The sequence below is a fragment of the Erinaceus europaeus genome, chromosome 3, assembly GCF_950295315.1.
Source record: "Erinaceus europaeus chromosome 3, mEriEur2.1, whole genome shotgun sequence".
Lineage (NCBI taxonomy): Eukaryota > Metazoa > Chordata > Mammalia > Eulipotyphla > Erinaceidae > Erinaceus > Erinaceus europaeus.
The window spans coordinates 183,508,227-183,520,249 of record NC_080164.1 but is presented as its reverse complement, the minus strand read 5'-3'; the positions used below and the strand labels follow the sequence as shown (position 1 = coordinate 183,520,249).

Here is a 12,023-nt window from a genome sequence, read left to right as displayed (position 1 = left end):
CACACCGCAAGCCTCGCCCCCTCTATCCCCAGCAAGGACCAGCCCAAGCTCCGCCCCCAACCCAAACCACGCCCAGAACCCCAAGCCCCGCCCCACGCCACAAGCCTCGCCCCCTCTATCCCCAGCAAGGACCAGCCCGAGCCCCGCCCCACGCCAGGACCAGCCCAAGCTCCGCCTCAACACAAACCACGCCCCCAAACCCAAGCTCCGCCCCAGACATCAAGCCTCGCCCCCCCACCCCATCCAAACCACGCCCCGAAAACCAAGCCCCGCCCCACACCGCAAGCCTCGCCCCCTCTATCCCCAGCAAGGACCAGCCCAAGCTCCGCCCCCAACCCAAACCACGCCCAGAACCCCAAGCCCCGCCCCACGCCACAAGCCTCGCCCCCTCTATCCCCAGCAAGACCCCCCTCGCTCCAGCCCCCCACCCCCCCAGGCCTCCAGGCCTCCAGGCCCCCAGGCCCCCAGGCCCCCAGGCTCACCAGCACTTGCAGGTCCTGGGACTCCCTCAGGCGCCCCTCCAGCACGATCATCCTCTCTGTCATGGTGGCCAGGGCCTGGCGCGCTCTGGACCCCAAGCTGACGAACTGCTCCATCAGCAGATGCTGGGTGTGACCGACCTGCTGCCAGGAGGCCTCCATCTGGGGGGCACGAGGGGGGCTTAGCAAGGCGACCCCAGCCGCAGAGCCGACGCTGGGCTTCTGCACCCAGGGGCCCCGGGGCAGGAGGTCCGGTGCTCAGGGGCTGCAGGGCCCCCCCCCCCCCACTCCTGCCTCTCTGCCTCTGCCCAGGGCTGTGGCTGGAGTCTCGGCCTGCCTGAGTCCCCACTCCTGGAGGAACTCTCTCTCTCTCTCTTTTTAAATATTTATTTATTTATTCCCTTTTGTTTCCCTTGTTTTATTGTTGTAGTTATTATTGTTATTGCTGTCGTTGTTGTTGGATAGGACAGAGAGACATGGAGAGAGGAGGGGAAGACAGAGAGGGGGAGAGAAAGACAGACACCTGCAGACCTGCTTCACCGCCTGTGAAGCGACTCCCCTGCAGGTGGGGAGCCGGGGCTCGAACAGGGATCTTTCCTCCGGTCCTTGGCACTTTGTGCCGCTTGCACTTAACCGGACCGCCCGACTCCCTGTCTCTCTTTTTAAGAGGGGGAGAAGCAGATGAGAGAGAGAGGAGACACCACAGCACAGCTCCACCGCTCGTGAAGCTTCCTCATGCGTGGTGCTCCCGTCAGGTGGCTGGGGGCTCGAACCCGGGTCCTCCTGCATGGCCAGTGTAGCTGGCTCCTGAGGTCTGTAACTGATTTCTTTACTTCTTTTTATTGCCACCAGGCTTGGTGCCGGCATTGTAAGCTTTTTCTTTTTCCTTCTTTAAAAAAAAAATTGCTGGGACAGAGAGACATGGAGAGGAAGGGGAGACAGAGAGGGAGAGAGACAGAGACACATGCAGACCGCTTGTGAAGCAACCTCCCTGCAGGCTGGGGGCTCGAACCAGGGTCCTTGCTTTTGGTAATGTGTGTGTTCAGCTGGGTGAGTCATCGCCCAGGCCCCAGGTCTTGTAGAAGCGATCGATCAGGCTGGGGAGAAGGCACAGGGGGTCGGTCGGCAAAGGAACCTCAGAACTCCAAGGCCATCAGGACCCGGAGAGAGCAGAGGGAAAAAGGAAGCACATTTGGAGGTAGTAACAGGTGCAGGTGTGACTTAGAAAGGAAGAGCAGGCAGGGCCGGGCGGTGGCGCAGCGGGTTAAGCGCACGTGGTGCAAAGCAAAGGACCGGCATCAGGATCCGGGTTCGAGCCCCCGGCTCCCCACCTGCAGGGGAGTCGCTTCCCAGGCGGTGAAGCAGGTCTGCAGGTGTCTGTCTTCCCCTCCTCTCTCCATTTCTGTCCTATAACATCAATGGCAACAATAACAATAATAACAACAACAAGGGCAACAAAATTGGAAAATGGCCTCCAGGAGCAGTGGATTCATAGTGCTGGAACCTAGCCCCAGCAATAACCCTTGAGGCAAAAAAAATAAAAAAAAAATAATAATAAAGGATGAGAAGGCAGGACCACAGAAAAAAGGGGAAATATATATAAATCTAGATAGTTCTAGAAATAATAATGAGCCCATCTCTGTGAGCTTGGGAGAACCACTGCAGCTTCCAATGGTGGGAGTGGGGACACAGAGCTCGGGTGGTGGGAACGGTAGGGAATTGTTCCTGTTAACTTATAATTTTGTAAATCAGAGGGGGCAGGTGGTGGTGCACCTGGTTAAGTGTACATAGTACTAAGCACAAGGACCCGCCCATACAAGGATATGGGTCTGAGCCCCCGGCTCCCCACCTGCAGGGGAGTCGCTTCACAGGCGGTGAAGCAGGTTCTGCAGGTGTCTGTCTTTCTCTCCCCCTCTCTGTCTTCCCCTCCTCTCTCCATTTCTCTCTGTCCTGTCCAATAAAAATGAAAAATGTTCTCCAGGAGTAGTGGATTCATAGTGCCAGCACTGAGCTCCAGCGATAACCCTGGAGGCAAAAAAAATTCAATCACTAATAAAGATTATAAAAGAAGGAGGAGAAGGCGAAGGAGGAGAAGGCGAAGGAGAAGGAGGGCCTCGTGTCTTCATCACAACTCCTCTGCCTTGAGTCTTCAAGAGGGGACCCTCTGGCTCAGGGCAGGGCACCCCAGGGAGGTCTCAGGGGCCAGCTCTCCCCTCCCGTCCCGGCCCCCGGCCCCAGGAGCCGGGCGTGTAACCGGCAGGCAGCCCCCACGCACATAGTCAATAAGCTGCTCCGAGATCTCTCTCTCCTTCCTCTCCACGTCTGCCAGGGTGACATACTCAGAGTCGCCCGAGCCCAGCGCCTCTGCATGCGACAGCCTCGCCTGAAGCCTTTCTTCTAACTCCTCCAGGTCCTAAAGGAAGCAGAGACACAGAGACACAGAGACACAGAGCCTAATGCCCACCCAGCAACACACGGGGCCGCCTTTCCCGTCCGGAACAGGAGGGTGGCGGGCTCCTCACTGCAGAGGAGAAAGATGCCCGTCTCGGGTCTCACGCTGCAGAGCAAACACCTTATCTCAGTCAGCATGGAGAAAGGGGCCCGGGCGGAGCAGAAGGAGCTGGGTTCAAGCCCCCGGCCGTCAGCTGCAGTGAAGCAACAGGCGTCTCTCCCTCTCCCTCTCCCCTCTCTATCTGTCTCTGTCGTATCAAATTAAAAAAAAAAATAGAAAAAAAGTTATCCTGGGGTCAGGCGGTGGCACACCTGACTAAGCACACAGTACCAAGTGCAAGGACCAGTGCAAGGATCCAGGTTTGAGCCCCGCTCCCCACTTGGTCTGCAGGTGTCTGTCTTTCTCTCTCCCTCCCCACCTTCCCTCTTAATTTCTCTCAGTGCTGTTGAATAAAATGTGTGTGTGTGTGTGTGTGGGGTCAACAGGAGCTGTGGTTTCTTAGTGCCAGCACTGAGCCCAGAGATAACTCGGTTAAGTGCTCACATTACAACGCACAAGGATCCAGGCTCAAGCCCCTGCTCCCCACTTGCAGCAGAAGCTTCACAAGCGGTGAAATAGGTCTGCAGGTATCTCTCTTTCTCTCTCTCTCTTTATCGCCTCATTCTCTCAATCTCTCTGTCCTATCTAATAAAAATTAGGGGAAAAATAGAAAAGAGAAAAATTTCTCCAAGCTGGTCAGAGCCAGGCCCTGCCCACCATTCTCAGTACCTATCGGGGAGACCAACGTACTTCTCTTTACTGCTTTTGGCTGGTTTTTACACTTTCTGCTACTCTTATCATTTTTTAAATATTTATTGATTTATTTGTTTATTCCCTTTTGTTGCCCTTGTTGTTTTACTGTTGTAGTTATTATTGTTGTTGTTATTGATGTAGTCATTGTTGGATAGGACAGAGAGAGAAATGGAGAGAGGAGGGGAAGACAGAGAGGGGGAGAGAAAGACAGACGCCTGCAGACCTGCTTCACCGCCTGGGAAGCGACTCCCCTGCAGGTGGGGAGCCGGGGGCTCGAACCGGGATCCTTACACCGGTCCTTGTGCTTTGCACCACGTGCACTTAACCTGCTGCGCTACTACCCGACTCCCACAATTATCATTTTCATTTTCCTTTTTTTTCTATTTTATTTTATTTTATTATTTTGCCTCCAGGGTTATCTCTGGGGCTCAGTGCCTGCGCTACAAATCCACTATTCCTGGCCGCCATTTTCCCCATTTTCTTGTTGTCGTTATTGTATTGTTTCTGTTGTTGCTTTTGGATAGGACAGAGAGAAATGGAGAGAGGAGGGGAAGACAGAGAGGGGGAGAGAAAGACAGACACCTGCAGACCTGCTTCACCGCCTGGGAAGTGACTCCCCTGCAGGTGGGGAGCCGGGGGCTCGAACCGGGATTCTTATGCCGGTCCTTGCACGTCATGCCATGTGCAGTTAACCTAGTCCACCACTGCCCAGCTCCCTTATTTTATTTTTTTTATTAGGGGATTAATGGTTTACAGGCAACAGCAGATAAAGCTGTTGATACCTGTGTAAAACTTCTTTTTTTTAATTTAATTTTATTAGACAGAACTAAGAAAAATAGAGGAGGGAGATATAGGGGGAGAGGAAGACACCTGCAGCTCTGCTTCACCGCTCATGAAGGGGACCCTCTGCAGGTGGGGGAAGCGGGGGCTCGAACCCAGTTCCTTGCACTTGGTAAAACGTGTATTTAACCGGGTGCACCACCGCCCGGCCATCCATGTGTAAAACTTTTCAGCTTTCTGCAAAGCACTCTTCCCCCAGCCTAGGTCCCCCTCCACCATCCTGCACCAGGACCTGAAAGCAGCCCCCACCCTCTCCCAGAGCCCTTTGCTCTCATGCTGCACAGCAAACCCGGCGTCCGTGCGCAGCCTGGACTCGCTCATCTCGCAGTGCTCATCTCGCAGTGCTCGGGGAGGCAGGAGGCTCAGGGCAGCCCTGCCAGGCGCCCCCACCCAGCACCCGGCGCGCCAGCTGTCTGGCCGAGCAGGCGGGGACTCACCTGGTCCTGCTTGGCCAGAATCTTCTGGCAGATCCCATCGTCAGGCTTCTTTCTGGGAAGGATCTCCAGGAGACATATTTTTAAAATCTGAAGATACATCTGTTGACAGAGAGACGGGAAGCCACGCAGTGAAAAGCTCTGCGGGCAGCGGACCCTCTCTCCCTCGCGGGCCCCTCTCCCCCAGGCGAGGGAGAGGCCTCGGGTTACGGGTCAGGGCAGAGCTTACCAACGGAGAAAATGCTCAGGGGTCGGGCACACCCGCTAAGCGCACACTGTATTAAACACAAGGACGGGCACAAGGATCCAGTTCAAGTCCCCAGCTCCCCACCGCAGGGAGGAAGCCTCACGAGTGGTGAATCGGGGCTGCAGGTGTCTCTCTGTCTCTCTCCCTCTCTATCTCCTCCTCCCCTCTCACTTTCTCTCTGTCCTATCCAATAAAACGGGGGGGGGGGGGAATGATCGCCAGGAGCAATGAATATTATAGTGCCGGCACCAAGCTCCAGAAATAACCCTGGAGGAAAAAGAAAAAAAAGAAAAATGTTGTGGTCCGGGAGGTGGCGCAGTGGGTAAAGCACTGTCCTCTCAGGCATGAGATCCTGAGTTCAGTCCTTGCCAGCACACGGACCAGAGTGATGTTTGGTTCTTTCTCTGTCTCTTCCTATCTTCCTCATGAATAAATAAAATATTAAAAAAAAACTGTTCGGAGGTCAGGTGGTGACACAGCTAGTGGAATGCCCTCACACCCCACCTGCAGGGAGAAATTGCATGAGCGGTGAAGCAGGGCTGCAAGTCTCTCTCTCTCTCCTTTCCCCTCTCAAATTTCTCTGTCTCTATCCAATAAATAAAGAAAAGGAAAGGAAAAATGTCCAGGAGTTGGGAGATGGCTTGCCTGTGGAGTGCACGTTTTGCCTTGCCCAGAGGACCCAGGCTTGAGCTCCTGGCCCCACGTGGGGCAGGATGGATGGTGGAGTAGTGCTTTGCTTCTGTGTGTGTGTGTATCTACTTCCCCTCCCTCTCTGTATGTTTCTCTCTCTCTAAAAAATAAAAGGGACAAAGCTGAGCCAGAGAGCGGTAGTTCAGTGGTGCTGCCAATTCCAGTGCTGCCAGGCTCATTCCTGAGGCAGAACCAGAAATCAAGGGGCCAGGTGTTGCTGCACCAACCTGAGTGTGCACGTGACCGTGTGGAAGGACCCGGGTTCAAGTCTCCCACTCCCCACCTGCAGGGGGAAGGAAGCTTCACAAGTGGTGAAGCAGGGCCGCAGGGGTCTGTCTCTCTCCCTCTCCTCTGAGTGTCTCTCTATCCTCTCAAATGTATGAAAAGTAAAGTAAAATTAAACAGGGCTGGCCAGGCAGCTCACCCGCCCTCTGCCGTGTGAGTGACCCCAGCGTGAGCCGGGCCCCCAGCACACTGGGGAGAACTTTGGTGCTGTGGCCTCTCTCTCTTTCTCTCTTTCACAAACATGTCGGGAAATTGTGAGGATGTGGTCAAGCCTGGCAGGGCTTGACCTGAGGAATGCGTCTATCCTGTCAGTCTCTCTCTCTCTCCTGAGAGGTTGAGCAAGAAGGGACAGGAGTAACCCCAAAGGTTTGCCTCATCTTATCAGACTCCCTGCCTCACAAAGCTCCCCGCATTCCTGATACTATGGTCTATTAGATAAAAAGAAAGGGAGAGATGTCAGAGAATTGTGAATGTGTCACAAAACACCCTGCATTCCTGACACTGTGGCCTATCTACATAATCATTGTTTCGCCTGAAAGATCCCCACCCATTCATTCCATTGCTTTGATCTGTCTTCTTTCTACCCTCAAGACTCTCCCTGCAGGGTATTATTAATCCAACCGGATAAAACCCTCACAACAGTTGCTGAGGAAGTTCCTACCTTATCAGCCCCTTTTGCCTTTCTCCACCCCTTTCCTAGCCATTTCCATTTCTGACCTGCCACTTCCGGGTCTGCCCTTTAAAAGCCTTGGCTCTCTGATCAATAAAGAACTGCACTGCCTCACGCTACAAGCTTGGTTCCTGAGTCATCTCCCTCGTGTCGCTGAGTGAGTAGCAGCCCAGGCTGGCTCCTGTCAAGTTCTCTCCAACCCAGAGAGCACACACTTGGGAAGAGGCACCCCCACGCTAGCCCAGCACACACACACACTCTCTCTCTCTTTCTCTATCTACAACAAGTGAATCTATATTAACATTAAACAATGAAAAGATACACTGAAATAACTGGAAGCCACAAAATTGAATAAACTTCTTGTCAATAGCAAAACGAAGGAGGAGATGGAGGAGAAGGAAGAGGAGGTGAAAAAGGAGGTAGAGGAGGAGGAGAAATAGTAATAGTAGTACTAGTAATAGCAGCAGTAATAGCAGTCGTTGTAACGGTGGTGGTGGTGGTGGTGGCGTATCACAAAATATACTTGGTGTGTCTGTCACCAAGGTCAGAACATGTGCCCGGTGTTTCTGGTGGCGACGGAGGATTAACTCAAGACAGACCATGGGATGATCTCCCTCACAGACAGAAGAAAAGCCAACGGCATCAACTGAAAGCCCCTTCTCTCTCCCTTTATTTTTAAACTTTATTTTTTTATTTGATAGAACAGAGGGAAACTGAGACAGGGAGAGAGACAGACAGACACCTCAGCCCTGTTCCACCACCTGTGAGGCTTCCCTTGCAGGTGGCGACGGGGGCTTGAATCCGGGTCCCTGTGCCCTGTACCCTGTGCTCTGCCAGGTGCGCCCTCCCCGCAGCTGAGCTGCAGCTCTTGTGGGCCGACACTCGGGTCCCCGTGCATAGTGAGGTGTGCCCTCCGCCGTGCGACAGCACCTGCCCCTTCCTGTGCCTTTATCCCCGTATCTCTCTCTCTGTGCCTGTGTCTCTGTCTCTCATCTGCCTCCAGGGTTGTCTCTGGGGCTCAGTGCCAGCATATGAATCCACTGCTCCTGATGGCCATTTTTCCCATTTTATTGGACAGAACAGAGAGACACTGAGAGGGGAGGGGGAGACAGAGGTGGAGAGACACCTGCAGACAGGTGTCTACATCGCTACTCTCAGCTCTGTTGGATGGTGGTGCTGGGGACTGAACCTGGGACTTTGGAGCCTCAGGCGGGAGAGTCCCTTTGCAGAACCCTGACGCTGTCTCCCTCCACAGCCTCGCCTCCGTGTCCGAGAGCCGGTCCTCCTCCCGCCGCCACCCCCGGCTGCCGGGCCCCCGCCTACCAGACGCTTATGGTGCCTCAGCTGGGCGTCCACGGCCAGCAGGTCCTGCAGGAACAGACTGTAAGCGCAGAGGTGCACGTCCACCCTGCGGGGGAGCGGGGAGCCAGGTCAGCGCGCTGGGGCCGGCCCCCGGCTCCTCACCCCTCCCCGGGCCCAGAGCACACACAGGGTGAGGCCCTGGGTTCGATCCCCAGAACTACCCATGCTCGACCCTGCTCCATCACCCGGGGAGCCCGCGAGAGCCGTCCACGGGATCCAGAGCCGCACACGAGGCAAGGCATGCACTCTGCCTGCTGCGTCAGCTCCCAGACACCTGCCCCCACCCACCCAGATGGGGTTCATTTGTTATCAGGTCATTTTATGTTGCCCGCCTCTACTGGGGGGATTAGTGGTTTACAGTCGACAGTAAAATCCGGTAACGTTTCTCAGTTCTCCATGTAACACTCCAACACCCCCACCTAGGTCCTTCTCCACCATCACATTCCAAGACCTGAACCTTCTACCCACCCCAGAGTCCTTTAACTTTGGTGCAAGACACCAAACCCTCAGACTGAGTTTCTTGAGCATCTACTATGTGCTGGCCCCTGGCCCCGGCTGAGGAATCGGTGGTGACATAGAAGGTGGGCTTCAAAGAGAAGGTGGCAAGGTCCAACCGAACTCCAGCTCTCAAGTGCTGTGTGAGGTCAGGCAAGCCACTCGGCCTCTCTGAGCCTTTATTCTGTGTTTAAAAGTGTCTTACTTACTTAATTTTTTAAAAAACTTTTATATTTATTATTGGATACAGAGAAAAATTGAAAAAGGAGGGGGAGATAGAGAGGGAGAGAGACAGAGAGACACCTGCAGACCTGCTTCAAGCCACCCCCCAACATGGCCTTGAACCTGTGTCCGTGTGCAATGTAACATGTGCTCTCCACCAAGTGCACCACCACTTGGGCCCCTCAAATACATGTTTTTAAAATATTTTTTTCCATTTTTTTGGATAGGACAGAGAGAAATTGAGAGAGGAGGGACAGGTAGAGAGGGAGAGAGACAAAGAGACACCTGCAGCCCTGCTTCACCACTTGTAAAGCTTCCCCCCTGCAGGCTGGGAGTCAGGGGCTTGAACCTGGATCCTTGTGCTTAGTACTATGTCCAATATACTTTTTAAAAAAATATTTATTTATTTCCTTTTGTTACCCTTGTTGTTTTGTTGTAGTGATCATTGTAGTTGTTATTGATATCGTTGTTGCTGGATAGGACAGAGAGAAATGGAGAGAGGAGGGAAGACAGAGAGGGGGAGAGAAAGACAGACACCTGCAGACCTGCTTCACTGCCTGTGAAGCGACTCCCCTGCAGGTGGGGAGCCGGGGGCTCGAACCGGGATCCTTACGCCGGTCCTGTGCTTTGCGCCACGTGCACTTAACCCACTGCGCTACCGTCCGACTCCCTATCCAATACACCTTTTTACAAGCTTCTTTTAAAACTTTATTTGATTTGATAGAACAGAGACAAATGGGGAAGGGAGAAGGATGGGGAGGGGAAACAGCCCTGCTCCACCACTCATGAAGCTCCCCCCCTGCAGGTGGGGAGCGGGGACTCGAACCCGGGTCCTTGTGCCTGGTGACGTGTGTGCGCCACCACTCTCTCTCTCTGTGTTTTCTCGTTGTAAAGTGGCGGCAGGAAGCGCTCACTACTCTGCAGTGACCCCCCCCCCCCGGCCCACCCCACACTCCCCCACGAGTACCGAACACGCCGGGTCTGGTGTGTGGATGGTACTTACTCAGTGCTAGGTGCTGCTGTGCAGGGCAGGGGTGAGTCGGGGACTGCAGGGGGGCCCCGAGCTGCATCACCCCATCACCTCGCCTCCTGCTAGGTGACCAGCGGCCACAGCGCAGTGTCTGTCCCCCCGCCCCCCCGTCCCGCCCCAGCGCTGCGTCCCCGGGCCGGGTGGCCCGTCGCTGTCCTCACCCGTCACGGGTCAGCGCCTCCAGGAAGCCGCTGGGCCTCAGGAAGCTGCGCCGCAGGGCCCTGTCCTCGCTGCTGGCCGAGGGGACGCTGGAGGCCGAGCTGGAGGCATCCTTGTCCCTCTGGCTCACGCTGTCCAGGCTGCTGCAGGGAGAGGCCTCCAGGGGCTGGTGGGGCAGCGCCGGCCGCAGCGTCTCATGCAGGGAGGGGTTGGAGGAGCCGTCCGCCAGGGGCTGCGGGGAAGATGCCCCAGTCGGCCGGGGGGACACGGGTTCTGGGCTCGCCTCTCCCTCACTGCCTGTCTGGCCCCGTCCGTCTGTGAGTCGTGGGGGCTGGGGGCTGACACCGTGAGAGTCTCCCCCTCCCCATCTCCCATCCAAGGTCCCGGTGCTGCACCCCCTGCCCCCAGCCCTCGGCCTGCGCATCTTGACCCTTCACCTCGGACCCCGACCTCAGAGCACAGAGCTGGGGCGCTCACCCGGAACTTCTGTTTGAGGGGGTACACGACCTTGGCCTTGAGGGCGAACGTGGTGACGGGGCTGCTGAGGGCGGCATCGCGCTCCTGGGAGAAAGGGCCTGTGAGGGGCTGGGGCAGCGGCCCAGAGCTTCCGCTGTCTCGTCCCCGACCAAGGGGGCACCTAGGTCCAGAGGAGGGCTCACCTGCTAGGTGTCATGTGGTGGGGGATCAGATGGGTGGGGGATGGATGGATGGATGGATGGATGCATGCATGGATGGGTGCATGGATGGGGGATGGATGGATGGATGGATGCATGGATGGGATGATGAATGGGGGATGGATGGACGGATGCATGGATGGATGCATGGATGGGATGATGGATGAATGGATGGATGGATGGTGGGTGGATGGGATGATGAATGGTGGATGGATGGATGAATGGATGGATGGGGTGATGAGTGGGTGGCTGGCTGGGAGGATGGATGGATGGATAGATAGATGGATGATGGAGAATGGTGGATGATGAATCGATGATGGATGGATGGATGGTGGATGGATGATGGAGAATGGTGGATGATGAATGGATGATGGATGGATGGATGGTGGATGGATGGTGGATGGATGATGGATGGATGGGATGATGAATGGGTGATGGATGGATGGATGGGGTGATGAGTGGGTGGCTGGCTGGGAGGATGGATGGATGGATGAATAGATAGATGGATGAATGGATGGGATGAGGGATGGATGATGGATGGATGGATGGATGGATGGATGGGGTGATGAGTGGGTGGCTGGCTGGGAGGATGGATGGATGGATGAATAGATAGATGGATGAATGGATGGGATGAGGGATGGATGATGGATGGATGGATGGATGGATGGGGTGATGAGTGGGTGGCTGGCTGGGAGGATGGATGGATGAATGAATAGATAGATGGATGATGGATGAATAGTGGATGATGAATGAATGATGGATGGGGTGAGGGATGGATGGATGGATGATGGATGGATGGGATGATGGATGGATGGATGGATGGGGTGATGAGTGGGTGGCTGGCTGAGAGATGGATAGATAGATGATGAATGGGTGATGGATGGATGAATGGATGAATGGATGATGGTGCATGGATGAGTGGATGAAAGTGGATGGGTGGATGGATGGATGATGGTGGATGGACAGACAGGTAGGTGATATGTGGAGATATCTTCCAGCTGAAGACAGCAGGCCTCCCCTCCTCCTCTCCCAGTCACCCGGTCAGTCCGTGCCGCCCGCAGTCAGCCAGAGAAGGCTGAGAGCAGCCTGTGGGCGTCCCCTGCTGCACAGGGCCCAGCACTGAAAGGGTTTCCACGACGCCCCTGGGTGAGTTCCTCTGCCCCTGGACCCTGGACCTCTCGCCAGCAGAAGC

At 55.2% G+C, this 12,023-nt stretch overlaps 1 protein-coding gene across 6 annotated transcripts in view; it reads right to left on the bottom strand.

The window, feature by feature from the left end:
* Nucleotides 1-12,023, bottom strand: part of EVC (EvC ciliary complex subunit 1) — a 34,882-nt gene that overhangs the window by 17,970 nt on the left and 4,889 nt on the right. For all 6 annotated transcript variants that reach the window (XR_009549065.1, XM_060188504.1, XM_060188505.1 and 3 more), the window contains exons 3-8: nucleotides 10,635-10,718; nucleotides 10,160-10,389; nucleotides 8,213-8,297; nucleotides 5,001-5,099; nucleotides 2,755-2,892; nucleotides 483-641 (exon numbers count right to left, since the gene is read on the bottom strand). Coding sequence is in view for 5 of the 6 variants with exons in the window: in XM_060188504.1 (XP_060044487.1) it covers nucleotides 483-641; nucleotides 2,755-2,892; nucleotides 5,001-5,099; nucleotides 8,213-8,297; nucleotides 10,160-10,389; nucleotides 10,635-10,718 (795 nt within the window). In the remaining variant the exon portion in view is untranslated. The remainder of the gene's footprint in view (nucleotides 1-482; nucleotides 642-2,754; nucleotides 2,893-5,000; nucleotides 5,100-8,212; nucleotides 8,298-10,159; nucleotides 10,390-10,634; nucleotides 10,719-12,023) is intronic.